General features: G+C 41.4%; 1 protein-coding gene across 1 annotated transcript in view; it reads right to left on the reverse strand.

Moving 5' to 3' along the window:
• Positions 1–5,006: 5,006 nt before the first annotated feature.
• LOC134620313 (zinc finger protein GLI2-like) overlaps positions 5,007–27,140 on the reverse strand; it is a 29,271-nt gene continuing 7,137 nt past the window's right edge. Inside the window, exons 3-11 of the mRNA XM_063466416.1 lie at positions 21,910–22,111; positions 21,297–21,489; positions 18,970–19,080; positions 16,973–17,113; positions 13,330–13,479; positions 12,591–12,755; positions 11,531–11,809; positions 8,000–8,351; positions 5,007–7,036 (exon numbers count right to left, since the gene is read on the reverse strand). Of these exons, the coding sequence (XP_063322486.1) occupies positions 5,007–7,036; positions 8,000–8,351; positions 11,531–11,809; positions 12,591–12,755; positions 13,330–13,479; positions 16,973–17,113; positions 18,970–19,080; positions 21,297–21,489; positions 21,910–22,111 (3,623 nt within the window). The remainder of the gene's footprint in view (positions 7,037–7,999; positions 8,352–11,530; positions 11,810–12,590; positions 12,756–13,329; positions 13,480–16,972; positions 17,114–18,969; positions 19,081–21,296; positions 21,490–21,909; positions 22,112–27,140) is intronic.

A 27,140-nucleotide genomic window follows, 5' to 3' on the forward strand; every position in this document is an offset into this window, starting at 1 on the left:
ACCAGTGAGGATTTACATTATGTCAAGCCTGTTCTCGCCGGCAAGGCAAGACGAGGTCAGGGGAAGTTATTTCAAAGCCGCCCTGAAAGAGGTCGTCTTAAGAATGTGTTGGCGCCTCCGCCTGACATTCAACAAGGAAGGAGTGAAGAAAGTGCGTTGTCGGCACGGGGTGTGGGAACATGGCTTCAAAGACGAAAGTTTTGTTGTTGAATTATTGAAGCGATCAACACTCCTCCTCCTCCTGCAGGAAATGATCAAGGGGCGGACTGATGAATAATAATATTTACTCAGCCACAGCGAGAACCAGGAGACGACAGAACCTGCTGGAAAACAGACTGAGTTGACGCTTTATTTGATTTACATGAGAGTAGGCTTTATGTTTTTGGGCTGGGCTCATTACCAGAGCAGTTGTTAGCAAAAAGGTGGAATGAAATTGATAGCCGTCCTCTTGCTGCTTCAGAGTTTGACAGGTGATCGATTCAAGGAAAACCCTGAACCTGAACCTTTGACCCTACATTTGTCTGCCATATTTTGGGATTTGGGATGACAGTACCATCCATCTATGGGACTACAGAACTGTGGCCTTCATGCTTACCAGATCTCAACTTGACTGAATAGCTATGGTGAAAAGTAAATGGACTGTTTCTTTTATAGCACTTTTCAACTCTACTTGAGCACGCACTTGTACAAACACTTTTTTCTCCTCCTAAGTGTTTTCTATCTAACATTTACACTCCAATGGACTCACTGAAAAGCAATTTTGGACTCAGTATGTTGCCGTTAGATACTTAAAACTGGAGACTGGAGCACCCAAAGAATGACCACCAATCTTCTGATTAGTAGATGACCTGCTCTACCTCCTGAGCCCCACCCCACATGGTAGATGCTGGACCTTCCAGCATCATTGTTAAAGCACTAAAGGAGGGTATAGTATAAGTGTTGGAGGAACAGGGATCATCCCTCTAGTAGATCTCAACACTTGAGAATCACTGCGAAGGAATACCAAAACACCTGACTACAAAGAATCTTCCTAACATACTTTAACCATGTTCATAAATTACAAACTACATAAGATTTTGAGAGAATCAGGTCCAGATCATAATCTGTGCATAAAAGTCACTGTGGACATCACTATGTTGGTTTTAGGCCAGAGTCATGTTGGTTTGAGGGTCCTAGAAGTGACTGTATATGGATGAGTGGCTGTTAAGTTATCAGCTGGCTTGGTTAGCAGGATGTATTGACAAACTGTATATATGCCTCACATAGACACAGATAACTGGTAATTAAGTAATATTCAAATAAAATCCTAGAAATTTATTTACAAAAAATAGAGCACAGACTTCTTAGATGGTCTGTAAGTACAGTTAATGGCACAGGAGGTATATTATTGGTCAGATAATTCTATTGAAATGTTCCAACAGCACAAACAAGGTCCAGAGGTCCAGTTCAGGGACTCCAATTAGTTAAGGTGAAGCCTGGCCACCTGTGTCACCAACCATTTGTGAGTGAATAATACTTTTAAGCCTCAATAACATTTAAACAAGTGAGTTGTAAAAAATAACTTGGCCACTTGCTTGGTGCTAATGCTCTAGACTTGCTTTATCTCACATGGGCGTGTGGGACTTTATATGGTCTTAATTATGTGAAAGCGAAAAGGTTAAAGACTGTCTAGTCCTATTGTGTTGAACTTCAGGGGTGGGCAATTCATTTTCCCAAGGAGCCACATGAAAAACTGGGACTGTTTAGGAGGACTAATAGGTCCACCAGTAGAGCCCCTTCACAAGAGTCCCAGTTTCTCATGTGACCCCTTGAAGAAATGAGTTGCCCACCCCTGCCAAATAATTGTAATGCCTTGCAAAGTTCAGGACTGTGGTACAAACCAACTATAGAGACCATCCTGCAAAAAACAAAAACAAACTCTTACATTAAAGCGGAACCATTTTAAAACATCTTAAACACTCCAGCCCTGAACATCTCTAGAGATTAGAGATTGTGAAAATGCAAATGTCCAAAGGAGTCACAGTTTACATTAGCCAGTCTTGTTTGAGAATGTGATCAATGCGCAGGTAAGAGACCAGTTCGCTCAGTGGTACTGATAATGTGTGCTGCACCTTGCATGCTGTCATGATAGCTACCTTGACCAAACCAGAGTTCTTTCAGCAGTGAGAATAGGTCTGAAGTTGATTATTTTGTGCTACATGTAACTTCTCCCCACACCATCAAGTGTGGAAACAGCTTAAATCAGGCACACTTTGAGCTAAATACAAACTGAGCTGGATACAAGCCTTTGGTATTTTCTAGAGATATCTTGGATTTATATCTATATATCTATATATTTATTTATAAAATAAATATCTTGTTGGAATGGCTTGTGACAATCACATTTATGAGCAGGGCTCGCAAAATCGCTAGCCCGACGTCCCGGGGCTAGCGATTTTTCCAGTCGGGCTACCAAAATCCATTTCAGCCCTGCCTGTCGGGCTATCATAGGAAGGAAAGATATGTCAATGCTTTTGCATTCTTTCGCAAATGTAGCTGAGTAATTATGTCATCGGCATCGATGAGCCACTGTCAATATGTGACACATTGAAATCGCGTTTGAACTTGCGCTTGTTTTTTGCTTTCACTTTCACTTTGCGATTGCGCGAACTGTGTATAGAGAGCAGCAGCACTGATTGGTAAGTCACAGATTAATTGCGCACCAATTCCTCTGGCATCGTCTTATCAATCGTTAGCTTACTATCAAACATGACAAGTGAAATCTCCTGCAGCAAGCTTAAACATGTGATAGAGGTTGATTGCGCAGAGAATTGCTGATCGTTATGTAAGTACGTGTGTAAAAGCAGATGGATTTACGCAGGTATTTTAGTTCTGCAGAGCCAAACAAGACAGGTCAGGGTGAAGAAGGGGCAGCCAAAGAAAAGCCTACCACAAAACGGAAAAGTTATGACAAATCAGACTATGAGGCAAAAGGAAAGCGCAGCTTTTTTGGTTTCATGGACAAAAGAATTTATGTGGCTGGAATATGACGAGCTAAATAACATAATGTTCTGCCGGGTGTGTTGTGAGTTTCCCTCGATTTCTGAGTCGACAAGCGCCTTTGTTACTGGGACCAGTCATTTTAAGAAAGACCCCATCAGAACCCATGAGAAATGCAAGAAATGCATTATTGCTCAGTCTGCAGTATCTTTCCCAGAACAAACACCAATTGCAAAAAACATACTAAAAATAAACCAAGCATAACAAGAAGTCCTGAAAAAGCTGTTTAGAACAGCGTGCTATGTTGCAAAGAGTGAACTACCATTGGCAAAATTTAGCAGTCTTTGCAAACTTCAAAAAGCAAATGGCCTAGATCTTGGTTCCACTTGCCTCTTACCCGTGATTTCAGTGGAAATTTCAAATTCAGGATCTGACACAGACTGATTCATGTTCTACACAGTTCTTGCAAGTTCATAGAAATTTCTGTTCAATTAGAACCAAATATTTGAGTTGATGATTGTAATTTGTTGTTGTAATTTGTGTTTTAAATATTTTTAGACTGATGTTTTGTTTCCTTTACAATATTATACATTAAAGTATAATATTGTAAAGGAAACAAAACATCAATCAAAAAATTGTCCTCTTTTTTTTATTCGGGCTACTTAAATTTATTTTGGGCTACCAAAAACTGACGAGTGCCTGCCCGAAGGGCTACCAGGGATTTTGAAATTTTGTGAGCCCTGATGAGAATAAAAGTTTGACATTGTATAGCTCTGCAGACATCATAAAGAGCTGGTTGGGCTCAGTTGGTTTCTTTAATTGTTACAAAAATGGTCCTTAAGCCGTACAATACACATTAAAACTACATTTTTAGACCTGTCATTTAAATTTTGTTGGAATATTGGATGCTTAAGTTAATCATGGCTAAAGTAATCCCAGCCAGCCAAAGGCTGAGGCTTCAGATTGCTCCAAATACTCTGTTTCATACACTATTTTTCTACTCTTAGATCTTTATGATGTTAGAGAGAGTGGATGTCAGTAACCCAGGCAATTATAGACATACAAGCTCAATCTGCCTGCTTTCAAAGCCTTCTGTTGGGCCCAGGAAAGAAAAAATGCTTGAAATTGGCTAAGTAGGTGCATTTTAAACATTAATATTGCTCTTTGCATGGCATTGCATGGTGTTTCCTAAACTACAGCCAAATAGTTTTTTTATATACTGAAAAAAAATGTATTTCTGATTCCGCTGTGGATAATCTGGGCTGGAAGGACAACACAAAACACATGCATTTAAAAAAATCAAAGTCAATACTGTATTTCTTAGAAATATACAAAGGATATTTACATATAATGAGCACAACAAACTGTTTTCAACAGTGTAAAAAAGAAGAAAGCTTGAGTCTCTGCTCTGAAGTCTTCTCCTCTTCTCTCTGTGAGAGCACGGCCAAGTTATCAATAATTCCAGTCACAAATCAAGTCTCTGATGCCCAAATCTGAGACGCCACAGTTAATCTCAGCAGCAATGCAGCAATCAAATCACAGCTCACTGAGGGAAGTGGCCGTAAACTTGATGATAGATGGAAAAAAAAGAATAGTGAACTGTTTTCTCCTTGACAAATATTAAAGTTGAACTCAAGTAATTTACAGTGTGAAAGGTTTTAATTGAGTACACAGATAATTACCTGGTTGAATTTGCACGTTTTTTGAATATAACTATACGCACAACATGTGTTTGTTGTATCTGAGGCAGGCACTTAGTAAACTGATCTTACTGCAGACCTGTACAACAACTGAATAAACTCCCTTGTTCATCATTTTTGCTACCTAAGGCAAAAAAAACAAAGAATGATATGGCTTTTTGAAAAGATTAAAAAAACTGCCATTTTAAATAATTCATAAACAAGACTGTACAAGGAAACAACAGGCAGGCTGCAGAAGCTTTCAGCTCACAATCACATCAATTCCAACTGCAGGGTTGAAGGGTTATTCTGCATCAGGGGTTCAAAATGTCTGCACACAGTTTGAGGCTAAGACATCAAGTTGAGGAACTTGCTCTCCTCTGCTAGAGCAGTCAGCAGTGAGCTCATGTCCCCGATGGCCATGTTCCCTGTCCCCGCAGGCACCGACGGCAACGTGACCGAGTTCCTGGGCGTCGTGAGGCGAGAGGAGCTCTGGGACAAACTCTGGAGCAGACCTGGACTTAGCGTTCCCGACATGAGGCTAGAGTGATCCCCATCATCCAGCATGCTATCAAAGTCTATTTGTGCCTGCTCCAGTGCTGTGGTACAGTCACTGGTTCTTGCCGTCTGATTGGCACTTGAAGTGGGAGGCACCACCATGTTACTGTTTACATTACCATTAGGCTCATATACTTGAATCTGCCCTGTGTAGTACAAGACATTGTCATTAGCATTATCGCTGCGGTGAAGTCCTAAAACTCCAGCAGTGGATAATTCGGAGTTAGCATTAGCAGCTTGCATCATTTGCTGCGTCACTTTTGGAACTGAAGGGTTCTTGTTCAGAGATCTTGGTTCGGTTGGTGGCCTTGGCTGAAAATTGTTCTGATTTCCAACTTGTGAGGGATTTTGGGAGTTCATGTTACATATTGATGTGTCAGTGTGTTCAATTTTTATCTGCACAGGCTGAAATCCAGCATCAGCAAAGTGCAAGTCAAAGGTCTCCATGTCACATGACTCCTGTTTGCAGTTGCTCCCACTAATGGTGTTAATGCAAGGCTTATAGGTGGTGTTACCATTCCTGTCATAGGGCTGGATGCCTTCATTTAACAGGGCTTCATTGAGATTCGATGGCTGCTGGAATCCTTGTTGCTGGAGGCAGTTTGCTCCTGGCTCGGAGTTCAGCTGAATGTACCTCTGCTGCATTGTGAGGTTCTGATTCAACTGCTGGTTGGAGCTGAAATGGTTGCTAAGAGATCCAAAATTGTGGTTTTGCTGGAGCACAGCCAGGTTCCCTCGGACCTGTAGTCTGGAGTACTGCTGGGAGGCATCCATGAGTCCTGAACGTGCTGGAACATTGGATGGCAAAGATGGACACATCTGTTGCTGTTGACCTGGACTATTCCTCGAAGCGGGTAAAATCTGTGAGAGTAGATTCACAACAGCCATCCTTCTCTGACTGAAGTGCTGCTGCTGGGTAGCCGAGGCTCCTTGGAAATCTTCATTTGTCTTGTCTCCATTATCAGGGATGTGACTTGTTGTTGTCTCCATGGTAGCATTCTCTGAAATGCTTGGTGGTCGCAGACTATAAGGGTAGCGGTGAAGACCTCCATCTGATCGATGACAGTCTTGCTGAGATAAACGTCGGTGATCTGCTGCAGGAGGTGGACAAGGCTGGATTGTCAACCTTCCACTCAGCGTGCCCATGCTGTTGTAGCGGTGCAGCTGCGACTGGTTTAAAGTTTCTGGGGCAACCTGTCTCACAGGGTCACTGGCTCGACGGGGGATGTTAGATGGGACTTCGTGGGGCATCAAACTTCTTGTGGCATAGCTGCTGTACTGTCTGAAAGGTAGGCCTTTGTTGGTGGAGGGTTTCTGGGAGTCCTCATACAGGGCTGCATGGGATTTCAGACACATTTGGTCCATATATGGAAGAGGTGTAGGTGGTGCGCCCCCAGTGGCAGCTGCATATTTTGCCTTGAGACGGTAGTGCTGGGCTGGGGTCAGGCTCAGAGGGCTGGGAAGACCCACTGCTCCAAACACTCCTGCTCCTCCGCCACTCCCACCACACTGGCTGGCCTGACTTGAGCGCCGTGAGATGTCGGCAGAGATGGGGTCGTAGGAGTCTGCAGAGCTGATGTTGCTGGGGCGGTTGGCACCAAATTGTGAGGCCTGGCTGGAGCGCCGACTGGAGAAACAAGGGGAGATGCCTGAGGAGCGGCGACTGAGGGTGTAGACTGAGCTCAAGGTGCTGGAAGTGCTGTCACGTCTCTCGGAAAGGTTTTCTAGCACAGTCATTTTACTAGAGCTCAGTTCACCAAAGCTAGAACCAGGGAAGGACGCCGGACCCCCACCCATATTTTGGCTCTCCAGGAGGGAACCTGTGAACAAACAGATGAGAATGAGAAACTCTAGATCTGAGCTACTTTGTCAAGCTTGTGGAGCTTTTTTTCAGGTATTTTTAAACTCAATCGAACAAACATAAAATACTAGGAACTTGCTAGTGGACCAAATGTAGTGTGTTTCATTGAATTAGATTCTATCTGAGGGGGCAGTGGGTGTATGTGTTCATATGAAAGAAGGCGCACCTGCTCTTTCTACGTCAATTAATGCCACAAGTAATACCACATATACTTTTTCCGCAATAAAAAACATCAATATTCAGATAGCTCACTGGGCAGTTTCTCATTCTAGTCGATGGTCTTGATGAAAGTCCTTTGTTGTGCTCTGCAGCTTCAATGAGTTCAGCACAGCAGCATAAACCTCCATCCTCCAGAGTAGAAGGACTACCACTCAGAACTGGAAAAGCACCTGAATAATGTGAAGGATCCCTGGGTCTGCCTTGGTTGGACATACTTGAAACATCTCTCTCAGGTGTCCAGTCAGATACTTTGGGTACCAGGGAAGGACACCATGTAATCATGTTCATTTTATTAATCTTCTCCTAAATGACTGAGCTCATCACCTCCAAAGCTGGTCTCAGATAAAGTGCTAAGGAAGCTCAGCACGTATCCATGATCCTATTGTTTCTACCTACAGCTTATGGCCATGGATGAGGATAGGAACAAAGATGGATCTAGTAAACTGACAGTTTCAACCTTCACACTCAGTTCTTCTGCACGGTTATAGGAGGATTGTCCAAGTAAAGTCCTGTCCAAGTCTATTCATGTGAGGGAAACATTGAAGTAAAGTATCCACCTGCTTACTAATTAGTTCTTGGATTGGAAACCAAATCACCTAAGAAAAGTGTTAACTATGGAAAAGTTTCTATATTTTTAGTGAAAGGTTGAAGTGAAGTGAATAGCTGTCAAAGCAGCTTTAATCTAGACTTTCTATCAACTCACCGCCTGCCAGTATGGGTGGGAGCTTCGTCCCGAGGACCACAGGTGGTGTTGGGTTGTTGGTCCACCGGCAGGAGTCCCTCACTGTCTTCAGTTTCTCCTTCTTGAGATGCTCCAGGTGCTGGCTGGTGCTGAATTGCTTTCTAAAGCGAAGACCCACCGCTGCGACCCCACTGGTGGAATCTTCAAAGCCCAAGGACTCCACAAACGGCAGGTCGTCCAGGGTGCTGAGGTCCCCGAGGCTCCCCCCGCTGTGCGCCGCCATCTCTACTCCACTGTCATTGTTGGTGGCACTGCCAAGTGGTGATGGTTCGCTGCTACATGATGACTGACCGCCAGGGCTGGACTGATACATCTATGAAGAAAGAAGAGAAAGAGAAGGAATGCAGAAAACGAGATTTTAAAAAAAGAACATGAGCAAAACAGAAAGAGACACAATAGTTTGTCCTAAAAACAGTTTTTCTGTAGTAGAACAAAAGTGGGACAGTGGTTAACATGGCATGAAAAACAGTGAATCAGTGAGTCTTTTATCCTCCCCCAGCTTAATTGTAAATAATGAGTGTGTTTTTTGGGGATGGGGGTGAAGAGGTGGGGGCGCACCACAGATTACAGACTGTCTTAGTCTGTCTGTGAATTAGAAATGGGCAGGATGAAAGGCTGCTTGAGCCTGAGCCAGAGCGCCGGGCCAATCATCACAACATGTGATCACATTTCCCTCTCCAAAAAATCAACTGTCAGGGTGGAGGCTGCTCAAGCATTTAGGTGAAGCTTGTTGTTCTCTTACCTTCACAACTATATCTTTCAATGTTAGTTTTGTTTACGTCAAATTCGAGTTAACATAGGGTTTAACATGATGACAAACCTCTCCAGTCGGACTAAGGACAGCAATGATTAGACGGTGTATATCCACTGCCTGGCCTGTTTCCTTGCAGTCTCTAATATATTCGCTGCTAAAAAAGCTGTCTTGATCACAGCTTGCTGGTTGGCTCAGTTTGCACAACCAATTCCCAGTGTTTGAATATTCATCCAGGAGTGACTTTTATCATGGTCTGTGATGGGTGTTTGATAGGTCTCTGATGTGAATGTAATCCTGTGTAATGGAAAAATGTACACCGTAGTACCATTACGAGATAACAACGTCATGTATAAACAACTGCCTGCTTGTTTCAGATGACTAATATCTCAGAAACTAACTGGATGCAATTAATTCCAATTTAATTACACAAATTAAACAAACCCCATTAAAAAAAAACAAACAAGAAAAGCTACTTCAATAAGAGTTTAGGCAATGTAGAGTTGTTTTTAATATTCTACCCTGAAAATGATTAAAGTCCTTCTTGACTTTTGGTACTTTAAACAGCTGTTACTGAAATAGGGCAGTGCTTCTCAGACGTTAATCAAGGAGCAGCCCCCATGCCTGAGGTTAAGCCTAGTGCTTTGGAGTCAATGAAATTGACCTTTGCACCATGTTGTGTTTTGTGTGCCTTTTGGCATGTTTTAGATGCAATTATCTGACATATTTGGCTGTTTTGATGAATGAAATTACAGAGATTATTTTTTGGGTAGTGGCTTCATCCATTTTGTATATATAGCCTATGGCAATGGTGGCAAATATATGGCAAGTTACAAAGTCTCATCAAGCAAATTACAGTGAAAAAAAACTGCAGTTTTATCAGTAAAATGCTCAGTTTGTCTTGCTGGAATACCAGCATTAAAAAGAAAAGCATGAGACTTAAAGTATTTCTAGCAGTATTTCAAGTTGTTTAGATTATACTGCAGTTGCTAAAAACTAAACTTCTGAACCTGACTCAACGTGATTACACACAAGTGTATTACACACTTGCATAAATCAACGGTTTATTAAATGTGACCATTTTTGGATTATACAGTACTGTGCAAAAGTCTTGAGCCTCACATCATTTCTTTAGACTTAGCTAGGAAAAGGGGAACAACTGGACTCATAAATGGAAATAAAGCATACGGCAATTCAAATGAGCTGGAAAGAAAGGCAGGTTTCTTGTCATTTCATTAATGATTGATAGTGCTGCACCGTGGGTTTCTTTTACTGCACTGGCAGTGTGTTTGGGATCATTATCATGCTGAAAAAGGTGCTTATAACAATCAGATGCTTTTCAAAAAATATTGCATGGTGGATCACAGTTTGATGGTACTTTTCTCTGTTCATATCTCATCAATTTTGACAAGATCTCCAACACCACTGAGTTATATGCAGCCCAAAACCATGACAGAGCCTCCACTGTGTTTTACAGATGTCTGTAGACACTCACTGTTGTGCTTCTCTCCTGACCACATCTGTACATACTGATAATGATTTTCACCACAGATTTTTTTATTTGGATTCATCACTCTATCAGAGCTGCTGCTGATTTTCGGTCCAGTTCTTGTATAATCCAGCCTCAGTCTTTTCTCCTTGGTTCCCTTCATTAAAAATGGCTTCTTATCAGCCAAACTTCCACTGAGACCATTTCTGATGAGGCTTCAGTGAAGGGCCAGATACATCTTAATATTTTCAAGGACACACTGCACACCATGATGAGTTATGACAAGTTTTCAGCTAATAGCTCTTTGGGAATCATCTTGGTGCAAAAATTCTATTTTTGGTCTGTCAAATTGCGTCGTCTTTGGCACATAAATTATGTGTTTATGTGACAGGCAGCTCGTAATAAAGTGGCCAAAGATGCAATTCAAAATGTGTTATTTGCTAACTTGTTTGATTCAGGTGTGTTGACACAGGGTGTCAGCACACCTGAATCAAATGATTAGTTCATTACCAGCCCTCTGGAGAACTTCAAGACATGTTGACGTCATTTAGCCATTTAAATCAGCTGTGTTGGATCAAGGACACAACACTGTTTCTTCTGTTGAGAGTTAACAATCCTCTGGAAATGGACAGGTACAAGGAATGGAATGAAAATTAATGAAAAAGTAGCCAGTGCTTAAAAAAAATTGAAAGACCTTCAAAGAGCCTGAACAAATATTGCTCACGGCCACTTTAAAACATTACAAGAAAATCTGGCACCTTGGAATGAAAATGAGGAAAGGAATGGGAGAGGGTAATGAGGCATAACTCAAGATGGCTTTACAACAAGAGTGGGGAGAATAAATCTGGAGGTGTTTGGGACTTTGAAGCTGCTGTTCTCTGGTCATAATGTAATTTTGGAAGTGAATCAGTGTAATGTAAAGGAAGGAAGTTGAAAGATGGTAAATAAAAATGACTTTAAATGATGTACAATAGTTATAAGCCACAGATGAGCTCACCTCAGTAAGGTCTGTCCATAAGGAAAGTCAGAAAGGAGAGAGAAATGAAAACAATGAGGCAGGAAGCTGAAGAAAGGTTAGAACAAAGAGGCATGCTGGATTAAAAGAAGAGAAATAAGAGAAATACTTCATTAAACAAAAGAGGTTTATACTAGAGTTGTTAGAATCAAACGCTGTGTAGTAAAGTCAGCATGCAGTACATAAGTCGTCTTACTTTGTGCCCCTGTGTGTGTGTGCAGATTTGAGCGGTCTTACCACAGAGTTTTCTGTCTTGATGGATTTGACCTGCAGGTAGTCCTCCACACCTCTGGGGGAGCTGTTATCCAATATTTTGTCTTCCCTGTGGATTCGCTCTCTTGGACCCGTCTCATTCTCGCTGTTCTCCCTGGGTGGCGGTGGCCTGGGTGGCAGGTCGCTGCGCTGTTTCTTGGTGACGTGGGCCTCAGGGCCGTGCACTGTCTTCACGTGCTTCCTGAGAGAGCTGGGATCGGTGTAGCGCTTGGTGCACCCGGGGATCTTACATACGTAAGGTTTCTGTAGGTGCAGAGAAAAAATTATTCAATGCCGAAATAAAAGACTGAAAACTACCGAAAACTGCAGTTCCCAAATGTTATGGTGGCCACATCCATCTTTGTATATACAGTCATTAGAGCCTGCATATTTACTGTGAGGGTACGTAGTGAACTGTGACTCCAGCAGGCTGTGCGGATCTGCTGTCAACAGCTGTTAGCACTGAACGTTTAATGAGGAAATCAGCAGAAACAATCAGTGACTTTGGGATTTCTCAGCAGTCAGAGGCAACCTGCAGGTTTTAACTCCCTCTCTAATGCTGCGGACCTGTTTTTATTGAGTTGTATCTGAGCTGCATGTGAGCAGCTCAGTGTGACTGTGGGCTGTTGCAGCGATGCTGAATTCCCACTCTGCAGTCCCACTGAGCGCTCTGAAACACTGCCAGGATTCATTTTCTGCTCCTGCAGGTGGTCTGGCTCCTGCAGGGGCGGCAAGCATGATTCGCCCTAATGCATTGTGGGGCGTGGAGCTCATTATGCCTCCACCTCATTATTTACTCACAAATGTCTGCAAGACTTGCACAGGGGGACACAAAGGCTGCCGGCACCAATTCGTACAGACACAAAGGAACAAACCTGCTGCCCAACACGAAGCCTTCAGCTCACCTGAGGTGGAGGTGAACTGCTGTCACTACCTGCAGCCTCACATCTCCACCACTTCAATCGCAGCGCTCTGAGAGAATTTGTTATGCAGCTCCATAAGAGAGTCTGTGTGAAGTTTCAGTGAGCGGAGAAGTCTTTTGTACCTCGTTCGAGTGCGTCCGGTTCTGGTGCTTGGCCCGGTCCGAGGCGTTTGAAAAGGCTTTGTTGCATCCTTCGTGCTCGCAGACGTATGGCTTCTCGCCGGTGTGCGAGCGCAGGTGGGTTTTTAGATTCTCCAGGCGGGAGTAGGCCTTAGAGCATCCCTCAAACTGCACAGGAAAACAGGAAATAATTAAGTGACTCTAACAAACAAATGGCAGCAAAAAAATAAAGACAAAACACAGATAACTGTCTGGATAAACAGTTAAATAACCAACAGGGTAACACAGTGGACATCCTAAAGTTTGTGTGGCACTTCAAAAGTAGATATTCACTTCTATTTATGCAAGTAAAGACTTTAAATCATATCGTGAGACTGGCATCATAATTATGATTAAACCTTCAGTCACACAGGCAGAAAAACCAGTTGGAGACCAGTTGGTTGCAAAGCAGCAGTTTAGCGATTTCTTTGGAACAAAACTTAAATATACTGTTACAGCTTATAAATCCATCCACTGGGGTTTGGGTCAAAACCAGGGGTTTACAGATGTTGTGTGGGGTATTAATTCTTTTAATCTGACAGTAAAATGATGAATGCTTCAGTAAGAGGAAAAAAAATCTGTGTGTTTTATCTGTGTTAAGAAAAAAATCCAGATGTGTACATATGTGCAGTTGGTGGTGTTTAGAGAGCATGAGAGGCCCTGTGGGAGCCTGAAGAGGGCGCAGAGGCCATCCGTTACCCACCGTACACTTGTGTGGTTTCTCCCCCGTGTGTCGGCGCATGTGAACCACCAGCATGTACTGAGCTTTGAAGGGCTTCTGCTCCCGCGAACAGTCCTCCCAGCGGCACACGAACTCCTTCTTCTCTCCGTGGATGTGGTCGTTATTGATGTGCTGTGGGACACACACACACAGAGAAATGAGAGGGTTTTCTGGGGAGAGCTGTCCACTAAGAGGCTCTCACGTTGTTCCCAGTTTAATGTTTCTGTGGAAATCCGTCTTATCAGCGGAAATCTCAAAGGAAGGCTGCAGCAGAGGAAAGTTTAATTGGGAATACGTAGACTGTCTGCGACAGTGGAAATGAACATGGGTTAAAGAGCGAAATCAGACAGCTCAGTAAAAATCATTTCCTCTTAAAATAAATCACATTTTTTCTTAGCATTTTCGACAAGCTTCATCCTTTTATTGTGAGTGTTTTCAAAATTCACCTTTTTCTCTCTTATGTGTCTTTGAAACCTCAAATTTATTCCTGCTTTAACAGATTTTTGAGAGAAAAAAATGTATATCACTGTGTTTACTGGTCTGAGGGTTGATGTATTTATGACTAAAGTAGGTTTCTTTGGGGTGGCTGTGCTTCAGGTGATACATTGGGTCATCTGCTAATCAGAAGGTTGGTGATTTGATGATGTAAACTATGATCCCAAATTAAAGTCAAGCGTCTGGTTTCAAAAAGCCAAGATTGCTGATGTCCCAAAAACTGGACGACTCACGCCTAAACTATCTAGATGGACGAGCATCACTACAGATCAGAAGAAAAATATGTAAAATGGATTTTGGGATGAATTCTTCCTTTAAATAAGCTGCCAGCAATGTTGGGAAATATGCTTACATGATTTATTTCAGACAAGTCCCCCAAAAAACTTCCTTCAATTACATAAAGTACTGATTTAACCAAATTCCTCAGAGAAGCCACAGGATTGATATTAGTGGTGTTAGGATGAGTCACCTGCTGATATCTCGTGGTAAAGACTAGTGTATCCATCCACTTTCCACCTCCGTGCTGTGTCTTTGTATGCAGATACAGCCAGTGAGCACAGGTTTTGATCACATTACTGATCAATGGGAAAATGATTCCTCACATGTTTACCCTTGAATCTAAAGAAAAAAAATGAGCGGAGCTCTGCCAGGGAGAGGATAGGATCTAATGAAGTTTACAGGAAATGTGGTCTCGATTTGTAAAAAACAAGGGCACAGCTGACAATTACCTCGACCACGGACTCATTTGTTTACAGCGCTGCGATCAAAGCATCAGAATCATGTTGAATCCGAAGCTCCGGTGTTTGAAAATGCCACACATAGCAGCTTTAAAAGTCTGTAAACAGTCACAGAGCTGGTTTATGTGAGACTTTCCTCAGACGGACAGAAGAATCGGGGTTTAATGAATGATGGACAGCAGCCTCCCAGCCCTGCAGGACCCTCACTAATCCTCCTCACTCTGCTGCCTCTTTTCTCTCTCTGCTTCACTGCAACTGAGGAATGCCTAAGACCTTTTCAGCCAAGACTCTGCGTGCTGCGATGGGAAAAAATGAAAGCGATGATGGTTTGGAGGTCAGCTCGTCAGCCAGAGGAAAAACTCAAAACAAGCATGTACAAGAACTGAATGAACACAGAGGTTGTTTTCAGTGTCCAGGTAGATGTTCACGTAGATGATCAAAGAGCTCATTCCTGACCTTTGGAAGAGAAAGTCAACATTTAGTCAACATTTTTATGAATTAAAAGATTTTATTTCCCTTGTTTCAGGGCAGATTTTCTCATTTTCAGTATCAAATCTGATCCTAAGTTGTCTTCCAGCAAGGTCGGCATTAAACTTGAAGCTTCATAATGTCAAGACCAAATAGGAGACGTTACAGCACCTACATTCATCTCTTATTTTTATAGAAGTAATGTTGCTGTTATATTTAGTCAACTTATTTCTCTAGGTAGGAGAACACAACTAATGCAGATTGTTTTTACAGCCATAAAGCTAACACTAGCATTCCAGCTCTTGAGTGGAAAAGGTCAGCTAGCCATCCAAACCATCTGGTAACTTAGCAGGCCAAATTTCAAATGATTTATCATCTGCAAAACTGGAGACTCTCTGCTGTCCTGTGAAAAACTAAGAACAAGCTCACTGCTTCCACTGAAATTATGCGAGAAAGTAAATTAGCTCGATTAACTGATCATCATCAAGCTAGAGCACCTCTACAAAAGCAGAGGTTTTGTCAGTTTTCTGATGTGCAGCATTCAGGTGTGTATTAACACAATACTACAATCAATCCAGGAGTGGGAATCCCAGCATGATCAGACGTGCAATACTCAGAGAAACCGAAGAGGTACATCTCAGACTCTACAGGCCTCAGTTAGCATGTTGAATGTTAAAGCTCATGACAGCACACTTAGAAAAAGACTGAACAAGTGTGGCATGTTTGGAAGGGTTGGTGCTGCTCATGCTTCTTTGTGGTAGCACAGCTTAGGTTTATAATGTTGCATTGAACAAAACAAAAGAGTTCAGCAACAATGTCCTTTGGATAGGTCAGACCATAATGGAGACGTTTGGTCGTAATGCACAAAACTAAACACAGAAGTCTGCACACCCTGCAGTCATCAAGTCAACTATGAACTCTTCTGTATACCAAAGTATTCTAGAGTCAAATGTGAGCCTTTTGTTTGACAGGTAAAGCATACAATGATCCCGAGAACAGCATCAAATATACAACAGAATGACTGAAAAAGAAAATGATAAAGGTGTTTCAGTGGCAAAAGTCAATGTACTGAAGTAATGTTGCAAAGAAGATTGGCCCAAAACTCCACGATGATGTGAAAGACCGATAAAGTCATACAGCAAACCATTATCTCAAGTTATTGCTGCTGAAGGTGGTTCAACAAGCTATTGAATCATGGGCAGTACTTCTCTCTTTGTCAGCAGCAGTATCTGCCAGAATGGCAGTAGTTCATGCTGTGGGATCAGAATGTGTTGGACGTTCACAGGGAAACTGAGGTTTGTACATAATATGTGACGATCATAATTTTTATGGTTCTAATTTTTGTTTGCAGTTGCTGGTTGGTCAGGTTTAAGGAGACCGTAGTTTGGCTGCCACAAGAGGAACCCAACCGAGGTCACCAGTCTAAACAGGAGTCATTTTAACCTGTTAAGCAACAACAGAGTTTCATATAGAATACAGTTTGAGTCGCAGTTATCTATCACATCTATCTTCCCCCACTGAAAACGCTATGTCCAGATGAACAGAATCAACTTTCTGGGACCTTCATATTTTACTTTTGTTTTAAATGAGTGCTTGGTGCATGATGTGTGAATGATGCAAGAAAAAATGACTAATAACATTCAGATTTGACATTCTCATTGTTGGAATTCAAACTGATTGATTTTTAACCACAACTGAGCCAAACCAAACTCAAATAATCTAGATTTAATATCTTTATCTGAGTTTTCAGAAGCTACGTTGATCATATGGTATTTATTTAACAGGCAGATAGGGTTTTCATTGGCCTGATTTTCATGGTTTCAGGACAAATCTTTCTGTCAGCTTCATTTGTTTTAGGTTAGCAAAGGTGTTGAGATGTCAGAATATTTTTCAGTTTCACTGTTTTTTTGCAGTCGCACACTTACGTGGACCAGCTGGTCCTGCGTGTCGTACTCTTTGGTGCAGCCTTCCCAGTGGCAGTTGGTTTCGTAAACAGCCTCGGGCTCCTGCTTACAATCGTCCCGATCCACGTCATCCTTCAGGTCCAACAACCCACTGTGATGGTTCTGTAGAGAATCCAGACCGAACACTGTTAAACACATGTCAAGCTGTCCTTTATTTTTCTCAATATAAATGAAAAACACAGAGAGTTATTTACGTTGAACTGAAATAAGTACGTTTTCTCGCCTTCATCTGAGGGCTTGTTTGCACCAAGCACATGTGGAAGCGTTTACTGCCCAGCTGTTAGGGGTCACATTCAGCTGTTTGTTCATATGTTTTACCTGCCACGAACACCAGAGATGGTAAATTACAGATTAAAGCTCGCACCGCTCCATCATGCTTCACTGAAGTTAAAGAGGTTGGCATCAGATTTGTTTTGACAACCTCAACCACAAACACACACGCGTGACTTCTGTTTACAACTCCACGTTAGCTTGTAATTCAGCAGCGTGAACGTAAATGAACCAAACACTGAAATCTCACATCATCAGCTTTGTGTTTCTGAGTGTGTGATCAGGCGTCCGGGCTCGTCTTCAACAGCGGCAAATCTTCTGGTAAACCTGCTGAGAAACTGTGTTTCTCAAACAGTTCTTTCAGTTTGATAAAAGCTTCCCCAGTTTTCTAAATATCGACCCCACTTTCCCCAGTTTTCATTGTCTAAAAAACTTCCAGAATTTCCAAAATTGTTCCCACTTTTCCTTTCACAACTTTCTAAAAAAAAATCAAAAAAATCAAAGAGTTGTGATCAACCATTCCAACCAAAAACATTTTCACTTTCCTAAAAAAAAAAAAAAAAAAAAAAAAAAATAGAAATATATATATATATATATATATATATATATATATATATATATATATATATATATATATATATATATATATATGTATGTATGTATGTATATCTTCGCGTTCCAAAAAATTCCCAGACTTTCCAGTTCACAACTTTGTAAATTGAAACTTTCCTCAGATGTCCCCACTTCCTGGAAGTGTCACTGTTTAAAATGTTCTCCTGCTCAGTGTCCTCACCAAGACAAATGTACAGGGACGCTCACACATGTCTGAGACACAAACTGACACGTAGTTTGTCCCACGTGGCTCCCGTACACTTCCACCAACACAAAGACGCACACACACACTGACACACAAGGTGCTGACTGCAGCATGTTTGTCTCTGCCCCACGCACGCTATCTTCATCAATTCTGGTGGCCCCAAGACGACTGCGCGCACCGCCGTCCCCATGCATCACGCCCAAACCTGCCTCGCTATCGGAGAGAAGCCGCAAATTTGTCAAAAGGAAGAGGAAAAGGCTCTTCACATGACAATAAAGCCCGGCCAATATTTCATGAAAATGAAGTGCTCTGGCACAGTTTACAGTGGCCGCGGAGGGAGAGGGAGGGGGAGCCAAACGAATGGATGCAAAGCTCTTATCATGTGGAGTTTTTCTGTATCCGAGATGCGATTTACAAGAAGGTCACAGGAGGCTGTGGCGCATCAGGGGCCACGGATCAGGACACAGAGAGTGAAGGCAAACAAATGTTCCCACTTTCCTGTCCAAACTCCCACGCTTCTCACAACGGTCCAAAAACGTCACCTCATGATCCAAAAAAGGTCCTGATTTTACAAACATCTAATTACTCACTAAAAAGGTCGTGACTTTTTTAAAAGCATTTTTAATGAATGGGGCCAAAGTTTCTTTCAAAACTAAGTCCCGTCTTTCCACACAATGCCTCTTTCCAAAGAGTCCTCACTCCTGAAACTACGTTCAGACTTTCCGAAATATTCTCACATTTTTTGTGCTGTTGAGCAAATTGTTCTCGATTTACAGTTCAAGTCTCAGTTAACTCAAAGGTCATTTTACTCCATATAACCCTGAAGCAAACTTAAAGCAGTAAAACACATTTTTCTCTTAATCTTTCGTACCGGTGAACAGGGAGACGATGGCCTCAGTCCTTCTGCTTCAGGCTTGACCTTTGACCTTTTGGTGTTCATGGGGTCAACTGTGCTGCTGACGGCCGAGTCACCTCCGTGGTTCTGAGGAGGGGAAAGATTCAGGATCAGACACCTTTAGATGTTATGCAAGAACATCTAGAACAGATTTAAATGAATTGAAGTAAAATAAAAATCCTGTTACTCCTGCACGATAATCATATTTTTACAGGAGGGTTACTGTAACCTAAAGTTCAAATGTACGGAAGCCCATGGAGGACAATATTACTATTTTGAGTGATTTATCTGCTGTTCTCCTTCTGTTTGTGTATATATTTATTGTTATTTACTTATTTATTTTTTGCTTGTTTTAATATGTAAGTAATCTTCTTACTTTCTAACTTAATACTTTTTCTTACTGTATTTATTTATTGTTTTTATGCTGCTTTACATGTGATACTGAGTTATATAAATAACACTAACTTACTTTAAATGCATTTAACTTGAAATTTAACAATTTTTGCATTAATATGGTGTCACCCTGTGGAGTAGATTTAAGATTATTTAAATGAAATAGTGGTAATAATAATAATAATAATAATAATAATAATAATAACAACAACAACAACAACAACAACAACAACAACAACCAGCAACCAAGACAAAACCCCACTAGAACAAAAATTAAACTATGCAAACATTTCTATATTTATCACAGAATAATTCATATTCTCAGCTGAAAAAGTCTCTAAAAAAGGCAAATACAATTCAAAATATAACACAAGGCAAATCACCTGCCCCTGTTCCCTTCTGCAGGATCTACACGATGCCCTTCCTAACCTCTCACACAAACATCTGTAATCTGAGCCAGACTCTGAGATTAGACGACCAGATTAGACAGAGAAACCAAGTGTTGGAGTAGAGAAATGATGGGTTTCCCCCCGAGAGTTTACCTCCGAGGGGGACACTGCGCACAGCGAGCATGTGCGGAGGCTGACACCGCAAATCAAAACACTGCGAGCGCCGTGACCCGGTGAGCGAGCGGAGGGCGGGATGATGACAAACAAAATCTACAGTGAGAACAAACAGCTGGAAACCGGAGCTGCAAAATTCAGGGTTTGGCTAAACAGTTGTTTCAGCAGCTGGCATGGAGAAAAATACCTGGGGAACAAAAAGAGGGAATTTCCTGCAACCGCACAGAAATCAGAGGCTTCAATCATCCAGAAAGCTTCGAGTACACAAAACTCTGTCAGCTTACAGCTGTCTTAAACTTATATTATTTTCTCTGTTTATTTAAAATCAAACCAGTCAAAACTGTCTTTTGTTTGAAGAACTTTAAATACTGATTCAAATATACGAGGCAGATGTTTACAGTCTTGTTTTTTAAAACAACAAAAGAAATAAAAATGTATAAGAAAACTACAATATCCAGTAATGACAGTATTCAGATGTCGGTGTGTATATGACTTCCACCTAAAAAGCTGTCATATTGTAAGAATAAACATTTTACTTCTGCTTAGTTAAAATAGAAAATTAACAACAGCCTTATAAGAATGTGTCAACAGAGCTGATGTTACTGAACCAGTGAAAATGTGCTTAAAAAATGACTTTTATAGAAGGAAAATGCAGCGAGTACAAAAATGAAAAAATAATAATCCTTACTAGCAACAACTAAAAAGAAAACAATGCGTAGCCCCTGAGCATTACATAGTAAAAAGAAAATCAACAAAAAATAGATAAAATTGGATTATTACTTCTGAAAAATGAATCCAGAACCAGGTCCTATGTGACAAGTTAAACAAAAAAGAACAAGTAGGGCTTGTTTAGCAAAAAAAATATTTAAAAAACTCTTTAAAAAGCATTTTGTCTTTAAAAGAGGTGGAAAACCAAAAGCTCTTCATTCACTTTAAGATTATTTGAACTTGTTTCTAACAGAAACTGCTGCTAAATTCTGTCTATGTATATGTGTCTATGGAAAAATAATAACCTGCATCCTGATATTAACCTGAACCTAAAATTATCAGCAAATATGACTTTGTGTAGAAACTAAATGAATTAATAAAATCACTTGCAGTACTTCTAAAATAAAGCGCACCGGTCCTTACATTTATCCCTGTGTGATACCATATTTGATGGTTTTAAAGGTACAGAACAGCTTCCTTTAGCACAAACTCCTCTTTCATTTCTGTAAATTAGTTTTTTTCTCCTGTACTGGAGAGAACATGACAGAGCACACAGGAAAGCAGGACGGCGAGGGGCAATGAAATGGAGAAAATGATGCGAAGTGGAATCAAACCCTTGCCCCTTTATATATTTTGTACCTTAGATACCAGGTTGCTGTTTTGGGTGGAGGCGGGCAGCGAGGAGAGGCCGAGGGCCCCCTGGCGGGTGGCGAAGGTGGGCGGCGGCTGGATGAGGGGCGGAGTGTGGCCGAAGGCGCTGAGGCCTCGCTGCTGGGAGAGGAGCTGCTGGTAGGCCATGGGATTGATGGGGTGAGGGAAGGGGAAGGACGGGCTGCAAGAGGAAAAACAGATTTTTGTATAAAAGAGAATCTCAGCGCTAAACATAAAACTTGATACTTATATTTACAATGAATAAATTAAACTTTGGTTTACTGTGCAGTTAACCTCCATTCTTTAATAATTTGAGGAAATCAAATTAAAAACAAAAATCAGAAAGAAAGAAGAAAAAACTTTGTGGCTTTTCCCTTCTGCAACATATCAACCAATCAGGAGAGAGAGAGAGAGAAAATCAGACACCTGAGCTGGAATAAACCTGTTCAGTCTGAGAAGGCGATCAAACACTGCAAGGGTTCAGTGATTGAGATAAAGAATCAAAACTTGTCTCATGAGAAGGTTTAAGTTCAGTGGATCTAAACCTTTGAGTGACAGATCCAGGTGTTACGTTATCTGACATCAGTGTGGGTGCGGATACCTGAGCCCGCCGACCGACAGGTGTCCGTAGGAGCTGCTGGCGGCCGAGCTGGAACGTGAATTGTTGATGTATGCCACCAGGGAATTGGGCGAGGTGCGGATCATCGTCTGGAGGTCGATGCTGGCGTCGGACAGCGGCGAGATAGACAGCGCCCTTTTCCTGCTGAGCCGCGGCGTCAGTCTGGGGCTTGAGAACCGCGACACTGTGGATGACACACAGGTGGGTGAACAGGTGATATTATCCATCACACTGGTAACATGTAGGTTAGCAGTGAGAGGAGTCTAAAGGAAAGACTCTTAAATCTAACGAGTCACTCTCCACCTGAATGCAGTCTACTTAGAATCAGCCTGTGTCTGCTGCTTGTGCTATTTTGGGGTGGAGGCATTAAAGTGGTGAGGGTGGAAGTGCATGCTTGCTGTGATGGATGCTGCTGCAGCATCGCTGTGACACCCAAAACCCCGCGGACTCACAACAGCCCTATCAATAAGTGCTCACAGCGAATATAGTAAACTATCTCTTCACTGACACAAACAGAGCCTGGCAGATATTACTGTAGATATTAGACAATAAACTCAAGCCTCAAGGATGCAGGAATTGCACTGTAGAAGCAATCTTCTGGAATAAGTGACCTACATCCGACTGGATCTGTCCCAGTGACACAAATTTTAAATGGAGAAGGGTCGAGGGGGTTAGTTGTTGTTTGATTGCACAACACTGAGAAGAATCACCATGTTTTCCCTACTTTCCTAAAATAAGTAAAGAACACTTTGAGTGGAGGGAGAATTCAAATAGTTGCAGGTTAGGTTTCAGTTTGTCTTTACATAGGGAATAGAGTATAACACTGATGACACCTGGCTTTAACAGTTATGCATGCTGATGCTGATTTGCATAACATTATATGAAAACTGTCTTTACTGTACAGTCTAAGTCAGCAGTCCCCAACCCCAGGGGACCGGTACCGGTCCGTGAGTCGTTTGGTACTGGGCCGCGAGAGTTGAGGCTCGGGTATGAAATGTATGGTTTTCAGGGGTTTTATCGGTTTTTATCGTTATTTTTTTTAATCATTTTTATCATTAACTTGGTTTCCCTGGGTCTTTTCCCGTGTGCTATGACTAAATCTTCTGTTTTTTTGGTACCGATACTGGCTTTATTTTGTTTTATTTATCCGCAACACCTTAAAGGCCGGTCCGTGAAAATATTGCCGGACATAAACCGGTCTGCTAATGTCCACTAGAGGTGGGCTCCAAAAGTTAAAATGTCCAACTTAACTTCTTTAGTTCCAGCAGAAATAAATGTGTTTACAGCTTAATACAAAATTTTTTTTTAGCCTATATAGTTAATTTCCCCTCATGACAACTATACGGGGGAATATTTTTTTTTATAATTCACCTATTTAAATTGCATTAAGGCATTATTAGAGGTCGTGCCGCCTTGACTGACAGGGGCTTTAGCTGCTAACTGTCTGCCAGGCTTCACCTCAGCTAATTGGAGTTCCTGAATGGACCTCTAGATCAAGTTTAAAAGGATTTGTTTAATTTTGGTAATAAATAAAATAAGATCATCAGCATAGAGTTATAGGTTGCGATCAGTTTCTTCCTTCTGGTGCACTTTTCGTACGATCATCTGACAGATAATATGGCTTATTGTGTGGTTATTGTACTAACAGACCATCCCTCCAGTTTTAGTAAAATTCTGATTTTATTTGGCTTTTAATTAGCAAGAATCGGTGTCTGTGTTAGCTGATAACTTACCCTGTCATTCTGATATGTTCATTTCTGTCTTGAAAAAGCCAACACAGAGACTAAAACACTGACACTGACCCTTCAGAACTTGAAGTTCAGAAGCCAATGCTAGCATCACAATGGCTATTTCCATTATGATTTTGTTTTCTATCTACTCTATGATAGTTTGGGTTTAACAGAATTATGTCACTACAACAGGAGGAAGTGTTTTTCACCATCTGTGCAAAACTAATCACCTGTTGGCTGCATCAGGTGATCAGTTTGCAAAACAAATCTACCAAGAGCCACTCCAGTTCCTGTCAATGCCTTTAATCTAAAAACAGCTGTCATCACAATGGCACTCAATCAATTTGAGCGAATGGACCCCACATTTATTATGTCCATGTAGATAAGAAGCATCAGTAAATATTTTTTTTCTTACAAGGAAGCTAATATGCTAACAACAGTACTTACTCCCTTGATGGCACATTTAGAACTGTAGTTAAACCATAATTTACATGCATCTATATGAAACTGTTTATTTGGTGGTTGAAAGGTGAATGGGGTTGCTCGGCTGATGTGTGTAATCTTTGGGTACCCAAAGTGCCTCATCCTACTGAGACACCCTAATACTCACAGGCAGGTCATTTTACCATCTGTAAGGGGTTGTATTTTATACAAATGCACTGCAATGAAATGGGTCCTTAATGGGCTGCCATAAAGGTGAAAAATGAGGGAAACATATCCCCAGCATCACAGCGCTGACATGTATTTGGTGCTGTTTAAACAGTAATCAATAAAACTGACTTCTGCGTAAATCAGAAAAATTAGGGAAATTTTTTATCAGTGTGTTTCTTGGTTGGATTTGGGAGTTTGACAGAGGTCAACATGTACTGGCTGTTTATTGTTTTAAAAAATTTACATGAGAAGGGCTTAAATTACAGACAAATACATGTTTTTTTCCCAAGTTTTCTTTTGGAGAAAAACCCTCATTTCAATTCTCACAGGCCTTAGAGTGAAGCAGGGAATTAGCCTCCTCTGCAGCTCTCTGATCATTACATTTCACAACTTTAGTCTTTAGTCCAAACATGTGTCTGCATGAAATCCAATGCAGCTCTCACATCTGCCCACATGTGGCGACCTCATTAAGATTCAGACACGACCAATCAATCTTCCCGCAATAATTCCTCGTAATTACTCCAGATAAACATCACCCAGTCCGGGTTGGACTTCACGATGCTAAATGAGGGCAATTTACAAAGAATTGATTTCAACTGCAAGGAAATGTATGCAGAACCATCTGATCGATCTCAGCTCTGACATGTAAATTCAGACAACAAAACTCTTCTTCAAGCAGGTAAAACAGGCTCCAAACTTCCTTTTTCTTTAAGTTGTAACACTGGGCGGACATACAGAACTCATTGCATGCTTAATTGTAATTTTTTTCCTAACCAGCTAGTCCAGAAGACAATGAGAAGCACACTGACTGTATTTAGGTGTTATGGTTAAATAATAATGTTTAATGTGACATAAGTAAATAAACAGATTTTAAAAGATTCAGTCTGAGACTATAGATATTTTTTTCCTATGAAGTCAGAGTGAGTCAATCCCCACAAACTGTATATAAAAGATGTAAGTAGCCACTATGATGTCACCCATGTATTTCTGGCATGGTGAACCCTTAAAGTGAGCAGACTGAACAATCTCCATGTTGGGTTTCTGGGTCAGACCACATTTGAATGAAAGGATGGAAAGAAGTTATGAGCTAATGCTGGTTGGTATAGCTTGGTTAGCAAGCAGCACCCATAAACTGTAACGGTGCATCACATAGATTAGCACACTTATTTGACAAATTACGGTATTAGCAATATTTATAATTAGCACTATTATCCTGAATGACATCTGTTACCGCTCATAAACTTTTCAATTCTTTTTTTCCCTAAAAAATCTTGTATCAGTGTCTCCCTCTCTGCAATCTTGGAATCTCTGAGCTCTGTCAATGAAATGGTGGTAAACTCAGATATGCACTATTAGCTGATAATGTAGGGCTTTACCCTCTCGTTTCCCTGTGAATTGGATTTTAAAAAACAAACAAAAAAAAAGCCCAATGCTGAAACAATACTTCATGAGTTAACAAGCTCATGGGTGACATCATGGTGGGTATTACCATGTATAGAGCTAAGCCTCTGGGAAGATTCAAATACGTTTTCTGAAACCCTGGTAATGACTACAATGTGGCAGGTTAATCTGGTCTTAATCTGCAACATGCTGTTTTTAGGCTAGTCTACATAGTGCACACAGCCATATCTGTTTGCTACTCAAAAATAAATGGAAGCCTTAAAAGCTGCCCTTTATTTTTGCACATCAAATTACCAAATAATAACAGTGAAAGAAGCTGGTATCTTCCTCAAAGATGGGAACGTTTAAAAAAATTTACATTTAAAGATAGAGTTTATCTATTAGTTTTCCACCACTGACGGTGGCTCTAATGTTCTCAAAAACTGAGCTAATTAAAGCACATTAAAGGATTGTATTGGACACCTGACACTAAATGCTGACTGGAAAAGGGCTGTTAAGATAAATTTTAAAATCTGTCCTTGTTCCTTACAAAGAAACAGTTGGGGGGACTCCTGGAGCACATCTGGTTCACTTCCTGTCACCAAGGCTCAGAAACTAGAGGCTCTGACGTTGAGCTTTTCCTGCGACAGCAAGGAGCTCAGCAAGCAATTAATTCTGCTTTGTTTGCTTTCACTGCCGTGCTTATTAACGATGGGGCTCGGAGGGTCTTTCCAAGTATGTCCTGCAGCATATGTTATCTGTTTAAAGACTTGAGGAGGAGGAGGAGGCATCTTTATGCTGGGACATATGGAATTTGAATGATGATCTAACAAATCCACAGAAGAGGAAAAATATTTCCTCGATTCTCGAGGGACATCTTAGCTCTGGAGGTTTGTTACTGTTTGAGGGGCGGCCGGTGTTGCTGGATGCTAATTTGGACATTTAACCAGATGAAGCTCAGATAAAGCCCAGGTTGATGCTGATGGTGGTGGTGGTGGGGGTGAGGTTTTCTTTTTTTTCCCTACTGTTATCGGTGATGGCGGCAGCGGCTCGTACGACGCCGTTCAGGACTGGCAGCCATATTCATCTCTGTTACTTCCTCTCACCTCTGGGGAGATGTGTTTATTAATGTGCCACTTCCACTGATAAATGGACCAATGGAAAACCCCGGCTCGACTCGCTCGCCGCTGCCACTGCCGCCTCCCCCACTTCTCCATTGTGATTTATATTAGAAGCTGCTTTGGGGAGGGGGGGTGAAGTGTGTTGAAAACATTTTGGGAAGACGGGGGCTCTCAATTAAAGGAAAGTCATAAACTTTAGATAAAATTCAATAAGCTGCTTACACTTTTGATTATTCTGGGGTCAAACTTTGACATAAGCACTTAAAAAAACTCACAAGGAGTCTGTCAACTATGACATCTGTTAATTTTAAATAAACATTTAAGCAAAAGT

The sequence above is a fragment of the Pelmatolapia mariae genome, linkage group LG23 (genome assembly GCF_036321145.2).
Source record: "Pelmatolapia mariae isolate MD_Pm_ZW linkage group LG23, Pm_UMD_F_2, whole genome shotgun sequence".
Classification (NCBI taxonomy): Eukaryota; Metazoa; Chordata; class Actinopteri; order Cichliformes; family Cichlidae; genus Pelmatolapia; species Pelmatolapia mariae.